Source organism: Hippichthys cyanospilos, chromosome 2 (assembly GCF_059441005.1).
Source record: "Hippichthys cyanospilos isolate Australia breed blue-spotted pipefish chromosome 2, RoL_Hcya_1.0, whole genome shotgun sequence".
Classification (NCBI taxonomy): domain Eukaryota; kingdom Metazoa; phylum Chordata; class Actinopteri; order Syngnathiformes; family Syngnathidae; genus Hippichthys; species Hippichthys cyanospilos.
The window spans coordinates 19,801,563-19,818,137 of NC_142370.1; the positions used below are offsets into that span (position 1 = coordinate 19,801,563).

At 44.9% G+C, this 16,575-nt stretch overlaps 1 protein-coding gene across 3 annotated transcripts in view; it reads left to right on the plus strand.

The window, feature by feature from the left end:
* Positions 1-15,488, plus strand: part of LOC148427753 (nuclear receptor coactivator 3-like) — a 49,210-nt gene extending 33,722 nt beyond the window's left edge. For 2 of the 3 annotated variants that reach the window (XM_088407538.1, XM_088407539.1), the window contains exons 4-22: positions 1,136-1,233; positions 1,304-1,478; positions 3,218-3,400; positions 3,766-3,852; positions 3,974-4,114; positions 4,205-4,352; positions 4,879-5,375; positions 5,452-6,539; positions 6,657-6,786; positions 6,942-7,100; positions 8,155-8,385; positions 8,479-8,578; positions 8,658-8,829; positions 9,046-9,372; positions 9,639-9,737; positions 10,118-10,343; positions 10,764-10,944; positions 11,016-11,205; positions 11,289-15,488. In XM_088407538.1, coding sequence (XP_088263664.1) covers positions 1,136-1,233; positions 1,304-1,478; positions 3,218-3,400; positions 3,766-3,852; positions 3,974-4,114; positions 4,205-4,352; positions 4,879-5,375; positions 5,452-6,539; positions 6,657-6,786; positions 6,942-7,100; positions 8,155-8,385; positions 8,479-8,578; positions 8,658-8,829; positions 9,046-9,372; positions 9,639-9,737; positions 10,118-10,343; positions 10,764-10,944; positions 11,016-11,205; positions 11,289-11,300 — 4,244 coding nt within the window. In that variant the 3' untranslated portion in view covers positions 11,301-15,488. Of the gene's footprint in view, positions 1-1,135; positions 1,234-1,303; positions 1,479-2,844; positions 3,126-3,217; positions 3,401-3,765; positions 3,853-3,973; positions 4,115-4,204; positions 4,353-4,878; positions 5,376-5,451; positions 6,540-6,656; positions 6,787-6,941; positions 7,101-8,154; positions 8,386-8,478; positions 8,579-8,657; positions 8,830-9,045; positions 9,373-9,638; positions 9,738-10,117; positions 10,344-10,763; positions 10,945-11,015; positions 11,206-11,288 lie in introns of those variants that run through there. The other variant, XM_088407540.1, reaches the window with a different exon arrangement.
* The last annotated feature ends 1,087 nt before the right edge of the window (positions 15,489-16,575 follow it).

Here is a 16,575-nt window from a genome sequence, read left to right on the forward strand (position 1 = left end):
GAGTGCTGATCAGAGTTTTGGGGCGCACGCAAGAGTGAATCGATCATTCCCTCAAATTTTACAGCTTTAACTCTTGGTTTCTATGTGAGGAAACCTTGGCAGAGCTTTGAGAACTTGTCATTTATGTGTAGATGCAGGTGTGGATTTGGCTGGCCTAAGAATTAGCTATTGAACTCAACATTTTGCAGGTGCTCACATCCACTGTGACCAAGTGCCAAGTCATCAGTTGTCCTGAAGATGTTTCCCATTTTGGTTCTCTTGGTATAGATCTTGTAACTGTCATCCAAAAGCAAGGTCAAGGTTACGTAGAGGGAAGAATTAGTGGTAGTGGTTGTTATGTTTCTGTGGGGATCTGTTGGAGTCTGCCACCTCGACAGGAAGGGGAAGAGACTACAGCTGGCCCTGACTGGCTGCTGACTGGTTGCCATAGTTACAGGAAGTGGAGACAGACATGACACAGGCTTTTGGACTCATCTTGCGCTTCCTACCTGTTCTACTTCTCCCTGTCTCACTTTCGCTTGCTTGTCATGCAGGCTTTTTTTTTCTTGCTTGCTCTTGTTGTCTTGCAATATTTTTTTTGCTGTTTTTGCTTTGCCTATGCCTTAACTTCTCAGTGCTCCAACAGGCAGTATTTGGCCATTTGTGAGGGTATTGATGCCCCACCAGGATCCAAAGTGTGCACTGTTGTGACAAAGCAAACAGCAAATGCATTTTTCCTGGTATCATTTGTTATTGCAGCCATTTGTTTCTCTGGCTGCCTCCCTCAGTATCACCCCCACCCTTAATTCAGGTGCCTCGACTCCTGCCGCTGCACCATTACGACTTGTAGAGCCTCTCTGGCTCTCTCCCACGCTCCCTCTCTCCAATCCAGCCTACCAGACACTTCCTTGGAGTCTGACACGGAATATAAAGCATGAGGACGACTACAACCGGCTGCACATGCTCTATTTCTGATGGGCTCCTTAGAGAAACCTGCCCCATTGTGTGCCTCCCTCCTTCAACTGTATTTAAAAAAATATATATATATATATACTGATGCTTGAGAAACACTGCCCCCTGCTGGATTAGTTTAAGTGGACAATGCCAGTGGGGTATTCCATGTGTTTCAGTACCATTTCATTTTCTTCCCTCACAGGAAAGGCTTCCATCAGCGACGATGTTCAGAAATCTGACGTATCTTCAACAGGTCAGGGGGTCATTGACAAAGACCACCTAGGGCCTCTTTTGCTACAGGTGAGTAGTTTTCCTTACTTACTCAACCTAGGATTGGTCCAGTGCTGACTTCCTGTCACTGCGCCACCAGGCTTTGGATGGCTTCCTGTTTGTGGTGAACAGAGAGGGCAGCATCGTGTTTGTGTCGGACAACGTGACACAGTACCTGCAGTACAAGCAGGACGAGCTCATCAATACCAGCGTCTACAACATTCTACATGAAGAAGACCGGGAGGAGTTTCACAAGAACCTGCCCAAGAACAACAGTGAGAATCAAATAAGCACACACGCATGCATGCAGACACGCACATCTGTCAGACATCACACACGTTTCTCAGTAAAGCTCTGGTGGCCACTTTCAAGTGTTTTGGGAAAAACAACTTTGAGGATTATTGAAAAAAAGTTGTGTCTGTCTCACCTGCTACAAGTGCCTCAACAAAATGTGATTTCATTGCTATCCGTTTGATGGAAAAGGTCTGCAGTCAAAGATTTATTTCTGTATGTTATTACATGCACATTAGTGAGTATTGAGTGACTGACTGATTGGACCACTGACCGGGTCATACAAATGCACATGTTTTGTGGAAGTGGGCAACCATTCATTGACAAGGGTTGGGGAAATACGGAGAGTGCTATGAAACAGTCACTATATATCGCCAATCTGGTTATCGGCACATGCCTAGTCACAGTCACTCGGTTGTGGATTATGCTACATTTGCTTGTCATCATAATGAGGAGCTCCTAGGGGAGCATCTTTACAGATCACACCCAACACACCTAACACCAAGACACATGGGATTGGAAGCACCTACCCACTCAGTGTGGCGCAGCTGTCAGTCACACTCAGTGCTCCAGACAGTGTAAAACAGTCCTGAGCCATCTGAAAAATGCTCACTTCTGAATACAAATTAACTCAAGTTATATGTGCCTCCTTCCTAACGTGTACATGTTAAATATGGTATTACAGTATTTGGTGTGTTTTCCTGCACCTTGCCGTTTTCCGAGGTTACATCTTACCGTTCCTATCTTGACTTTGTTGCCTTCATTCGCTCGGACTCAAATGGCTGCCAAATAAGCTAAATCTCACAGTTGGCCATTTTACAACACGCTTGTGTCTGCACTCCCACCCCTCATTGTGTCTCGCTCTGCTGCCCGCCACCGTCATTAGGCTTTCAGAGCCGTGAATGAAATGACCTCTCGCTGCACATTCCTGCAGGATGACCACTGACCACGCCATCTCCAGTTAAATACACAAAGCCTTAGAAACTCAACAACTGGAATGTGCTTTTGTGTTGAGCTGATGTTTTGTTTTGTTTTTTTTTTTTAATTTCCCTTTGCTCCCAGCAACTATACTGGAGTTTCTCGTCTGAGATGAAAAAACAAACAAAAAAAACTGACACTGTCATCTTGCACCAACTCCCTAGCTCCATTTGCCACAGAATTTCCAACTACCCTCTAGACGAATCTCCTGTCCATATCCTCCCTGCACCTGTCAGACAGAAACCTCCTGCCAACAATTCAAGGTCTTGAGACTTCACACAGACCTTGCAAGACATCTTTTTTTTCTGTGCGCCTCCCTCTTGTCTTCTTCCTCTCCTCTCCCCTCAAGGTGACCCCTTCTCTGCCTTTCTGTAGTGTGTGTGTGTGTGCGCGTGTGTGGGTGTGGGTGTGTGTGTGTGTGTGTGTGTGTGTGTGTGTGTAATGAGGAGTCAGGACCCTAATGAGGATAGATGACAGAGTGTACCTGGCCTCTGCCGCCACAGAGTACACTTAGGAGGAGAGGTATTGGAAATCGACACCTTAGCTACAGCAATCCCATGGTCCATTTAGTTGGGAGCCAAACATGAGGAGGGACACCTGCTTCTCAATCTGAGCGGGCAAATGCATGTTTTAGTGTGGTCTGTTCCTCTTCTGTGAGCGTTTTTGTAACATCTGATTGCAGACACATGAGTATGTGTTCAATGCTTGGAGTGTGGAAGAATTCATGTTTTCTTTCCTTTTCTAGTAAATGGCGTGTCGTGGGGAAACGAGGCAGCCCGACAGAAGAGTCATACCTTCAATTGCCGAATGCTTGTCAAATTTGGCCACGCCCATGGAACTATGGATGAAGGGCCAGGAGCGCAACGCTATGATACCATGCAGTGTTTTGCTCTTACACAGCCAAAGGCCATGATCGAAGAGGGTGAAGGTACATCAGGCATACATCACTTTCTTTTTTTTTTTTTTGCATGCAGTAATTTTTTCAGTGACCTTTTGCTGCACGTCTCCCATTAGGAAATAATTACATTTTGGAAATGGACATGCAATGTCTCAATTGGGCGTGACGTTTTGATATTGTTAAATACAAGGTCCACAGGCAATAAATGGTTGTCATAGCTAGAATATTTATTTGGAAGTAGAAATAAAGTCCAGCATCTGCAAAAACACCACAAATGTACTAAATTTGTAAGTTTTGTACAGAGGTTATGATGTGATACCCATTAAGTGGCAATTTTTTGTTAATGTTGTTGCAAAATATAAATATAGCCCTAAATACTCAATCCTCTCAACCAGATCTGCAGTCATGTATGATCTGCGTGGCCCGTCGGGTTACAGCCATGGAGAGAACGGAGAGTTTCAATACAAGGCATGAGCTTTCAGGTGAGAACCAAAAAAAAATTGTTGTTTTTTTTTTCTCCCCAAAGACCAAATCGTGACTAATTCCTTTCCCTCATCACGCCTTTCCCTCCAAAATGCATCCTTTCTCCACTCTTTCTTGTAGGTAAACTGATCCAGATTGATCAGACCTCTCTGCGAGCATCAGTGCGTCCAGGCTGGGAGGATTTACTGAGGCGTTGCATCCAGATGTTCCTCCAACATAGTGATGGGCAACCCTGGTCTCACAAACGCCACTATCACGAGGGTGTGTGACACGCTTCATTAGAATAGTTCAAGCATAAATTTTCCCAGCGGTTAGTGCTCATCACGAATACATGCGGATTTTCCTGCGTAGCCTTTTTGCAGGGCCATGCTGAGACACCGCTGTATCGCTTCTCCATGTCCGACGGAACACCGGTCACAGCCCAGACGAAGAGCAAATTGTACCGTCACCCAATGAGCAATGAGCCGCAAGGCTTCATCTCCACTCACCTGCTTCAGAGGTGAGATTCTGGTAGCAACGTACCGGTAGCAAAATTTACCTTAGGAGTTCTCCATGTTGACCATCATGAGCCGCCGAGCGGCTGTCTCCTCGAGCCGAACCGTAATCGTCACCGGGGGGATGGATGGAGAGTGCAGTGGGGCGAAGCGTAATGATCAGGGTGGACGTCTAATGGGCACCCTATTTTGCGGTTCAGAAAAATCCATCCTTTTTTTTTTTTTTGAAATACCCGATATTCACTACGCCCCTGAATCCTGGAAATAGACACAGTCCTTGCAAAAACCACGACCATTATTTCAAATACAGCCTTGAAAAGAACAAGCATGTCTAATTTCTGTAAAAGTAGTTTTTATACAGCAAAGGCGTGAATAGCAAGAAGGCTCAACTACGCAGCTTGTATTGTATTTGGATCCATATCAACTTTCTGCTATTTGATATAACGAGAACGCTGTGATGAATTGCAATTTTGGGGAATTTTCTTCAGATTTGTGTTTTGTTTGTTTTGTTTTTTTCCCCCCTCCAATCAGAGAACCTAATGGCTACCGCTCATCTCAGGGTGGGAACATGATGGCGAACACCATGAGGCAGCAACCCATGGGAGGCCCCAACCCAAATGCCCAAATGAATATGAACCCCAGTAGTGGGATGGCGATGGGCAGCATGAACAGGGGCTTTGGAATGAACGAGCACGGGCACATGGGCCATATGGGTCACATGGGTCAGATGGGCAGCTGCTCCACATATGGAGCAAGTGGTGGGGGTGGGAATGGAGCCATGGGTAATCGCATGATGCAGATGAGTCAGATGGGACACATGAGTCAAATGAGTCCCATGAATAACCCAAACCAAGGCTTGCAGCACCACCCACATCAGCCCCCCTTTCAGAGTAGTGGGGGCTTTGGGCTAAGTGGCTTGAACAGCCCTTCAGGAAGCCCTCGGATGGGGGGTCCGCAAACGGGACTCTTAATGTCACCTCGAAATCGAGGAAGTCCAAAGATGGGCGTCAATCAATTTTCTCCTGGAGGTGAGCTGGTCCTTGTTGCGCCCGGCACGTGTGTGTTATTGTGTCCGCTTGCTTGATTGGTTGTTTTTTCTTTCAGGCATGCACTCACCCATGGGTGGCATTTGCAGTGTTGGGGGAGGGGGTAACAACACGACAACCTACTCCAGTAGCTCTCTTAATGCCTTACAAGCTATCAGTGAAGGAGTCGGGAACTCGGCCCCGTCCACACTGATGTCTCCTTCGCCGGTCCATAAACCAGACAGTTCTCCCAGTGTCCACTCCTCTTCTTCCTCTCAGCTAAATCAAATGGCCAAAGCAAGTCAGGATGGATCCAAAAGCCCAGTGGGAAGCTTGGTTCCCGGGCCCGGGCCTGGCGACCATCCCCACCCCTTGCACCATCATCAGCATCTACAGGCTGAAGGCTCTGGAGGCAGACCCGACAGCCAGGCAGCTACAACACCTAAAGAGCTGGGGGACGCCGGCGGCGAGGTTCCTGCGGCAACCTCGGAGCCTACTCGGAGAGTGCCAGAAAGTAAAGGTCATCGGAAATTGCTGCAGTTACTCACCTCTCCGACTGAGGAGCTCGGAATAGGTGGAAGTGGACCTCCTGTGCCACCCGTTCCGCAGCCGTCAAACAGTAGTGCTCCGGGAGCCTCTGAAAGTAAGGACCCTCCCGGGGGGATGAGTAGCCCTTCACCCACGGGGGTGTCCTCCTCTTCCTCTGTTCACGCTAATTTAAACCAGGCTAGTGGAGGGAGTGTGTCAACATCTGCCAGCTATACGGGCTCACTGCAAGAAAAGCACAAGATTCTCCACAAACTTCTCCAGAATGGCAATACGCCTGATGAAGTCGCTAAGATCACAGCAGAGGCTACGGGAAAGGTGGCACTAGGGAGCCAAGAGGGTGGTGAAGTAGGTCCGGGAGTTTCGGGGTCGGGGAGTGGCCCCGGCTTAATCGCTGAGCCCAAGCAGGAGCAGCTTAGCCCCAAGAAAGAAAAGACCCATGCCCTTCTTCACTATCTCCTCAACAAGGATGATTCCAAAGAGCCAGTGGACGTCAAACCCAAATTGGAGGAGCTGGAGGACAAGGGACCCTCAGGCACTGCTTGCGGGCCTGCACGTGTCGGCCCTGGCCATGTTCCTGAACATCACGAGAGCAGGATCAAGTCAGAACCACCTGATGACGTAAGTTCAGATCATGGTTTTTGGGTGGTGTTGTTGTTTTTACCTCAGCTAGATAGGGTCCCATCTAAACTAGCTTGCTTGAACTTTGATGTAATTCTTTGTACATTTTTTTTCTAGTTGCACAACCTTGAGTCTATCCTGGGCGATCTTAGGGGGACCAGCTCTGATTTTTATTCAGATCAGACAGGAAGCACCGGGCCAAACGATGGCAACAAAGCCCAGAGTTGCCTTGATGACAGCCTTCAGGGTAAGCAATGATATTTTTTATCACTCTTCACATCATGTGACAGGTGTCATCGCATGGCCTATCTGAGCTTCCATTTCTCAGCGCTGTGGTGGAACTGTAATGAAGACTTCACACAACTAAGTGAGTGATTGATTGTGAACATTTTATCTGTTCAGAGAGTTCAGGCTTGGGTCCAGGGCCTCGAGTGCCCTTCCAGAGGGCCATGTCTGTAGACGGGAAGCCTCCTGGAGGCCTTGGAGGAACGGCGAGGCGACCCATGCTTGTCAAGCAAGAAAATATGATGGGGAGCCCAGATGGCTACCCAGGAAGTATAGGTATGTACTTTTCGAATTCTATCTTGGTTAGGGTGGCCAGATGTCCTGGATTAAGAGTCAGCCCATATGGTTTTGTCCCACCTTGACTTAGGTCATGTCCCATTGCCCCATTTTTGATTTTATTTTTGCTGTCCAGTCAGCGAACCATGCGTTTAGACCATGTATATGTCAATCACACAGTTGTTATTGCTCCTATTATCGATCCTTCCGAATCACAGTGATCCTTCCCCACAGTGTCTAAGATTTCCGGGAAATATCTTCAGACCGCGGTGGGTTCAGCGGACCATGAGATGTGTTGCGCCAATTGATGTTAAGTTTCATGAACAAGGTTTGGCAAAAACAACGAAAAGTCAAGTCTTGACTTGAAAAAATAAACAGTGCTTGCATTCAACGATCAAGACCTGTGTGGATAAGCAAAAGCAAGTGAGGAGTGTTCTCCCTTGCGTTCGGCAGTTGACTTGCGGTGCATTCACTGACCACTCGCACAGTTGGACATGTCAAATGACTGTAGGAATAGTAATTCAATACCAATAACAGCAATGACTGGTCTGTGAATACATCGCTGGGGGTACGTGGAAACGTCTAATCATTTCTTTGACAAACCGGAATCAGAATATCCTCACGTCCAATCAATCTGCAGGGCTAAGGGTACACATTTTACTACATTGGCACAACACTAGGTCAAAGCGAAGTTGGATAATAGTGAGTGCTTTGTCTAGTTACGCTGTTTTTTGTTGTTGTTGTTTGTTTGTTTTTATTTTATGGCCTACTTTACTATTTGCTCAATTGTGGAATGTAGTCTGCTCAGGGAAAAGAACAGAATAAGAATTTCATTGTGTAGTATTACTATGCATATGGCAATAAAGCGCTTGAATCTTGAATATACAATAGCAGTTAGCATTAGTTGAGGATTACACAATTACCGGTCACCATATCGAGTAGCAATTGAATCTTTTATAAATAGTTCCTGGTGAGAATGTATCTTATGGACAGTGAATTCTGCGACACACCTGATAGCGTGACTGATTCTTGCACACGTGTTCTTAATTACCAGGATCAATGAATATGGCTATGGCAGCCCAGAGGTCTCCCATGGGGGCATCTGGAGACTGGGGTATATCCTGCTCCAGTCCCAGTCCAGTGGGTTCATCTGTCCACCCCTCTATGATGCGTCCCAACATGGATTACAATGGCAGCAAGGCATTGATTCCAGGCCCCATGCTGAGCCGCTCTAATAGTAATCCAGGATCCAGGTCTATGTTGCAGCAGCAGCTCATGGATATGGGTATGTAACATGCAGTGTTCACATTGGCTGTCATTTGAAGCTATTCAAATTGGTGGAAAGTGTGCAATAACTTTGCATTGTCTTGTGTTTAAGGGGGCTCTTCTGACATGGTGATGGGTGTGAGTTCCTTCGGCCAGCAGGGCCAATCCAATCCTTCGTGGCCAGACACTCTAATGGGGATGGAAGCTAACAGGTGAGGGCAGCCCACTTCATCATTTGTATTTTTGTCTCAAAAGACTAAAAAATGTCATCTGGATGTGCATTTGCCATAGACGGCAGTTTGCAAACACCTTAGATGAACTTTTGGCACCACCCACAACCAGTGAGGGGCAGAACGACGAGCGGGCGCTCCTCGACCAGCTGGATTCCCTTTTGAACAACACAGACGGAACCGCTCTCGAGGAGATCGACAGGGCTCTTGGCATCCCGGACCTTGTCAGTCAGGTAGGTTGCATATAATGGATACAGCAAAGTGAGGTGGTCGAGAACCCTTAAGTAAACTTAAAAAAAAAAAAAAAAAAAAAACAGCCTTTTTGATATGAGGCATAATTGTGAATAACTTATTTTTTGTAAGTTCATTCAATGAAGTGAGATAGATGAGCCCAGGGGGATTCATCTCTGCTCATCTTGCTGAAATGCTATTGCTGTCTGTTTATGCAGACTCAGGGAGCAGAACAATCCCTGGAGCCATTTACTGGACAAGAACCTTCCATGGTTCTGGACCAGAAACCTCTTTATGGACAAGGCTATCCTGGGCCACCTTCCATGGCCATGCAGGCCAGCTACGGAGGAAACCCTATGCAGGGACAACCTCAGCAGGGTGGATTTGGACCAATGCTGCCTCAAATGGGTCAAAGTAATAGTTTCCCTGGCATGGCTGGAATGGGGAGCATGGGGCACCCTCGCGCCAATATGATGAGGCCCCGGATGATGAGTGCTAACAAACCCATGAGGCTCCAGTTGCAGCAAAGGTTGCAGGGCCAGCAGGTATGAGTCAAATCTTCACAAGCACTTTAACATTTGAACGCAATTTTGAATATTCCGATTTTTAAAGAAAAAAAAAAAATCTGATTCACGCTGTTTTGCTATGTTACATTTAGGAAATAGGTTAATAATGTTTCCTTATAGTCTCACGAGGTTTTTTTTTTTACATGGAAAAAGATTATTTGGAGCATCCGTAAAACGTAACCTTATGAGAAGTTTTAATATCTAATTGAGATACTTTTTTGTTTGACACAATGCTTCCCCCCCAGTTCATGAATCAGACACGGCAGGCCATGGGCATGAAGATGGAGAACCCTGGAGGCAATCCTGGCATGAGGCCTGCTATGCAGGCAGGCATGGCTGGACAGGTAGTTAACAGTAGACTTTACTAAGTCGTCCATCCAGCCACATTCTATTCTTTGGCCCCTTTTGGGTTACAAATGAGTTGAAGGTGGGAGTACACCCTGGACTTGTTGTCAGTAAATGGCAGCGCTCAGATTGCCAGATTCTAATTTGAATTTTGTCAAATCCATGTCTTCGGACGACTCACGTTCACACCTATCAACAATTGATTGTCAAATATATATTTTTGCATGCGACAACTGAGCCTAAATAAGGAAAGAGATTCTGACCCAGAATCGTTTATGAGGCAGACGCGCTAATAACAAACGTCGGTTTTCCAGTTTATACAAATGTCTTTCCTCACAGCAGCCTTCTTCAGACGTTCTGAACATTGTCATGCCGGCAGGGTTTCCTGAATGCTCAGATGATGGCTCAGCGCAGCAGGGAGATGGTGACCATGCAGATGAGAAGGCAGCGCATGATGATGCTGATGCAACAGCAACAACAGGCAGCTGCGGGTGGATTCAGCCCTCCGCCTAACGTAACGGCTCCTGGTGGCATAGACAATAGTGTGGGAGGACCGAACATGGGTCAGGCTGGTCCACAGCAGTTTGGCTACGGAGGGAATTACGGTGAGTCGAGTGGTGCGGCAGAACATTGCTGCTTCCCAATGGCCAGTCTGTGGATTTTTTTTTTTATAAAGATTATTTCTATTTTTTTTTAATAGAAAATCAATTGACCTAAGCCTTTTCATATTTTTATCAAGAAAATGAGCATTCCATATAAAACCATTTTTAATAAAACTAAGTAATAAAGCAATTCAACAGAATTGAAATCATTAAAAGCGTTTGCGCATCATTATATAACAGTGCATTGTGCTGCTAGTCCCACCTTGGTCACTGGGAGGCAGGCAGACACAAATGTAGAACTGTAGTAATATTACTACTACTGTTCTAGATGACTTATTAAAAGGCTTTATTTTTTTGTAGAGGATAAAGCATATGTAACTGGGCACTGCTGTACCACCTGTTGACTTAAATGTACCTCTATAGGTATGAGCCATCAGGGAGAGCCCTCATATGGCCCATCCGTAGCCAGCAGTCCTCCTCATGCCTTGATGACGGGCCGCCTGGGGCCTCAAAACCCCATGATGCAACAGCACCAACAGGGCGGTCCCTTGTACCAGGGCGCGGACATGAAGGGCTGGTCACAGGGAGCCATGGGACGCAACAGGTGCGCTAAAGTCCCGCCGCCGTTGTCTGACGCCATCGGGACCAATGTTTATCTTGTGCTCCTGTGCTCAGTTCGTACCCTCCGCAGCCGTTTGGCCAACAAGTGCCTCCAGGACAGCAGCCGTTCGCTCAGCAAGGAAATCCCGGCCAGTATGGGGGCATGATAATGAACGGCAATGGAGGAGCCAGTCACATGGGTCAGATGGGAGGGCAGATGGGCATGAATCCAATGGTGATGGGACGCATGATGGGGCAAGATCAGGTTAGGTGCACGCTTCAAAATGATTCTGTTCTGCCGACCTGAAGGCACAACTGACGTACCTTCTTTTCTTCTACTCAATCTAGAAGTATTGCTGAGCTTCACGGAGGCCATCGACGTGTGCCAAAACATGTGACTGAGGCTACAGACCTTTGGATAGATGCCCTTGCGGCAGATGCGTGGACTTTCAGTGCTCGTCAAACTCACCAATAGTGTGACGCGCGCACACTTTCAAACACCTTTGCGCTCCCTCGCTGAGTGCAGTTTGGTAGTTCTGTCCAAACACGCGCCGCTTGTTGGGCTCTACGGTGCCAGTGGGCTTGAGGTGCTCGCGGGATGATGGGTTGTTTATGTGTAGCTCTGAAGCCTCGTTTGTCGAATGTACCTCAAAACTGCATTTTTCCCATCTCGTTCCCGTTCCTTCTGAAGTTTTGTTGCTGGCACTTCCTTCCGACGGTGGTGCCGACCACTAAATGTGGTTGTCGATTTGAAGCCAGCCAGCTGATTGTGACACTTCGATGAATGTCAGTAAAGAAGCAGCACGTTTTCTTCGTCCGTCGAGGCGTTCCGGGCAAGCGTACAAATGAATTACTTGTTGGCTGATTTGCACTTTAAGGAGAGGCCAGCATCAACAGGATTGTGGCACTATAGAGGCCTTTACTCATGTTCGAACCCATAGCGGAGGATTTTTCCAGTTTAATCTGACATTGGTTCCGAAGAGGAGAACACTTTTTTGTCTTTTTGGGGGGGGCGGGGTCCTCATTCTTAGGCGGGACCCAGTAGAAAGGTAGCAAGCACAGATTTTACAACGCAATTGTTGTCAGTGTTCCAATTTAGTACGGGAGCAGAAATTGATGAGGAAATGAGATCCTTTAAAACACAACTGACATATATTTATATAGAGTCAAAAAGAGGTTGTTTTATCGATTCAGAGGAAATTTTTTAAATCTGAAAGTTGAAGATATTTTGTTTACCTAAAATTTTCAGCGTTTCAACGTACAGAAATAGAAAACTGGCCAAGTGTGACATGGTGTATATAAATTCACGGTGTGTGATCCAATAGATTTCTAGCAATAATCCTCCTGGTTCTCGTCTGTGTTGAAGCATCAGTTCCTCAAAGTGGTGGTACTGCAGTATTAGACACAAAGTCTTGTCTGATTTCCTTTATTGTTAATAGTAATTGTAAATACACTTCAAATGTACTATAAAGTATATAATTATATAAATGCTTTTGTAGGTCACATACTATTTTGCACAGATTGCAAGGCTTAATATTTAATTTTCTTAGTCCATCATAGGTCAGCTTTTGAAAAACTTTAACCTTTGGTTGGAAAGAGAAGTCCTGTAATTGTATAGAAAGCAGTACATGTGTAATTTTTTTCATACTGCGCTTGTATCCTCTTAAGAAGCACTTTTTGTTGTCATTTTCTTTTTTTTTTTTAATTTATTAGCGCTGAGGCTTTGTTATAGAGGTGCTGATGAACAAATAAATATTTGGAGAGTTATGTCTAAAATAGATTAGGAAAGAGTGGTTTTGGGCCTACATGTCACATTGTGTAGAGGATTTTCTATAAACAGAGCCCCATTGTTCGATGTGGCACTTACATGGGACTGACTGGCTATAATTTGGGTTCATCCAATGGGCTCTTTGCACCTAGCGCTTTGACCATCCATCCATTGCCAACAATAGGCTCTAAAGCAGGAAGTAGAGGTGGGAATTCGTGATTTTAAAAAAATAGATATGTGATTCCGATTTCATGATCGATTGTACTTTCACAATTTGATTCTTTATCGATTCTTGCAGATTAGCATCCGCTTTGTTCTGTGTCTTACAATGCACAAAAAATGTTCCTGGCATTTTGTCTTAGAGAAGCCCACCAATGTTGAGTTGGTTCAGTTTGCTGTCTGTAGTGTGAATGGATTATTGGGTTCAAAATGCCAGCCCACAAGGCATCTGCTCTTTTTGTCAGAGGGCCGGTCCAGCCCATCCCTGATTGCATCTCTAAATATTAAAATACTTGTTCAAGATTCAAGAGTTTTATTGTCATATGCATAGTAATACAGTGGGCCCCCGTGTTACAAGATTAAGCCGTTCCGCGGTTGGGGTCGTAAGGCGAATTCACTGTATGATGGGCTATCCAAACCTATGTTAAATACCTAATGCGTTTAGAACCCCAGGTAAAAATATAAAAATCGTACATACATATTAAAAATTGGTACCAAAACAGTATAGTAAGTGCTACGTATAGATAAAATACATGGATACAATCAGAAAACATCATAAATAGAAAATATAGAGAGGATTTATTTACCTTTGAGTGCCGCGCGTGTCATGCCCATGTTCCCTAATAAAGGTTATCTCCAGCATCGTTTCCATATAAATCATCTTCTTACTTCTCTTTTTAACATCACGAGCAATCTTGGGACCCATGGCTAACCCTTTCAAGTTGGAATCAAGCAGTAAAGTGTACTAGAAATAGGAAACAACACAAATACAGCCAAGCCCCTAGGGTCAAGACAGTTTTGGGCACGAAACCGGGAAAATGTCATCAAGAGGGGATGAAAAAACTCAGTATTCCACAACATGAAAATAATGTAAATCAGGGACGTTGTAACACAGGGGTCCACTGAACTACACAACAAAATTATACATTCCATAATCAAGCAAATAATAAAGTAGGCAATAAAACAATAAAAACAGTAGTATAGCAAAGGAGTAACACAATCTTACAAACCCTAAAGTGAGGTCTTAAGAGCACACTCGGGGGTGAGGAACACCTGGTAACGGGAAAAAAAAACACACACACAACTTGAACTTTCTCCAACTCGACAATTAAACTACCGTAATTTAGCTTGCAAAATCCAGGGTTATCGACTGTGGTAAGTGGGTGCTACCATCCATTCATTCAATTTCTTTAGCCACTTCTCACTTGGATTTCTGACTTGCTGGTGCCCATTCCATCCATCTTTGAGCAATAGGCGGGGGACACCCTGGACAGGTTGCCAGTCAATCTCAGAGGTTGCCGCCATTTCACCACAAACTTTCTTAGTGTTCAGTAAATGATTCTATCCTGCCTGGTTTATTTTTCTCTTCCCTACCTCAGCAAAAGAGTAGTAATAGGGAGTACTGCCAGCCTAAGCTGGCACAATCAGGCTCTTTCTAGTGTATGGTCGAAATAAATCGAAAGAAGACATTCCCACAAAACCAGTTTATAAGAGCACATTCCACTATAAGGCCTGGAGTATTCACGAGAAAGGACATAGCAATTTTGCGAATGGGTTGAGCACTCCGGGGTGGGGGGACACAATAGCATGTTGTGTTGTGTGCATATGGACAATGCAAGTTGCCCTGGTTTCATCCACCTTTGTAAAGTGTGACCAAATGTTCGGGCATTTGTGCCGGGGTAGACATGCCGGGCCATTACTATATGTACTGTAACATTGCTCCATCCAAGGAGATAGCCTGCCTGCCTGCCTACATCATTTACAAATTAGAACCTAAATTGATGCATTTCAATACACCTATTGAAGATATTTTATGCTTAATTACCTGGAAATGTATTATTTTGAAGGAGGATTTACATGAGGAGAATGCACCTGATGTATTGCTTGGATCGGGCAAGCACATTGATAATGACAAATCGGACAACTGAGCAATATTGGGGCATTGAGGATGATGAGGTGCAAAGAGCCCATTTACAGTAGTCTGCCTGGCCTCCAAGCATGCCAACTGTTTGGCTTTATTGTCAAGCCTCACCACAACAAATCAGTTCTCATGTTGATTATATTCCTGTGAAGCTTCTGTTTTAGGAATCGACCTGTGAAGATGTGCTCAACCCAAAGAGTTTTGTTTCGTTATGCTTTGCTTAGGGACACTTCCTGAACTACAGTAGATTGTATTCGTGGGCATTTTCTGTTGCGCCTGTTGAGTATGATTACTAATATATACTCCCGTGAAACAAACGGTCAAGATGAATCTTGTTCTGATACGTACTTGTATCCCTTCTTTGGGGATTTAGATTTTCTTCTGGCCCAGACTGTGGTGCACTCACTTTACAAGTGATTAAGGTGCTGTAAATTGGAAAGTTTCAACAATTGTTTTACGCAGTGCCCAAATTATCAACATTTAAACAACGTTTCGATGTAAATGGAAGAAACTCCTCTTGAAGGGGAAAAACAGACAAACCCCATGTGGGATACATATTGCTCTTACAAGATGTACATTTTTTCTTACCTTGTTCTTGGTGTTAATATTGTTGTAAATACAAATTTATATTTAAACTCTCTCTGCTGTCTCTTCTTCTCATTACATTCCTCAAATTTTCTTTCATGAGTGCAGTCAACGTGATAATTACCCAGTGTTTTTGATCGATTATTTTATATGCATTTCATATTTTATTACAATTATCACATTTTGACTGAAAGTGCCCTCAGCAATATGCTACAGGTGACACCTACCCAATTCTCAATAAAAGATCCCAGTCACAAGATGGTGGAGCTACATAAGGTTAGTGATTACAACGACAGTGGTCCTGCGCTGCAGCAGAGGTCAAAATGGAATTGATGAGCAACGTGTCGTATCGGATCCATATTTGATTGACAGATGTCAATGAGGGATCTATAAGGTCCCACTGAGGTCTTATGCACCTGCCATAAGCATCCAATAAATGTTATAAGGTTATAGGAAACTCCTGAACAGTGGCGTCTCTGCGTTTGGTGCCAGTGGTGCCTGGCCCCACCTGGTGGCACTAGTGGAGCACTGCAGGCTCAAAATAATTGTTTTTTTCTTTACAGCGTAATAATCTATAAATAATATCCTGAATAATAATATTCATGATGTGACTACCAATTATATTACCAGAGCTATGCCGTTGTCACCATTTTGCATTATCCAAAGGCTTTGACAAAGCCCAAAACTCTTTCTCTGACCGCTACTCAAATAGGGCCGCCAGTGAGCGTTTGTTTGAGTGACCAGCCACCAAAATCGCCGTGCGCATGTCTATGACCGCTCTCAGGAGACAGCCATGGGGCCTGGTCAATGTGGCCCCAAGTCCGAAATCAGCCAATTAAAATATTCGAGTGACATTCGTCCGACTCAAGACGTTACAAACTTGTTCCGTTTTGACCGATAGCGGCAGCAAGCTCTCGGTTTTCGTTGAACCCTTATGGACATTAAAAGCAACTTCCATATGAATGATGTAAATGCTTTAATAAGGACAAAATTTAGCACTTTGCCACTTGGGCAAATGTTAGAAATTATACTTTGAGTCTATGGATTTTAACTTCATTCAAGCAGGAACTGCATGCGTGATTAGAAAATATCTGTGCACTACATGGGCTACAATGGGATTCAAAGATCAACTGGACAGAGAG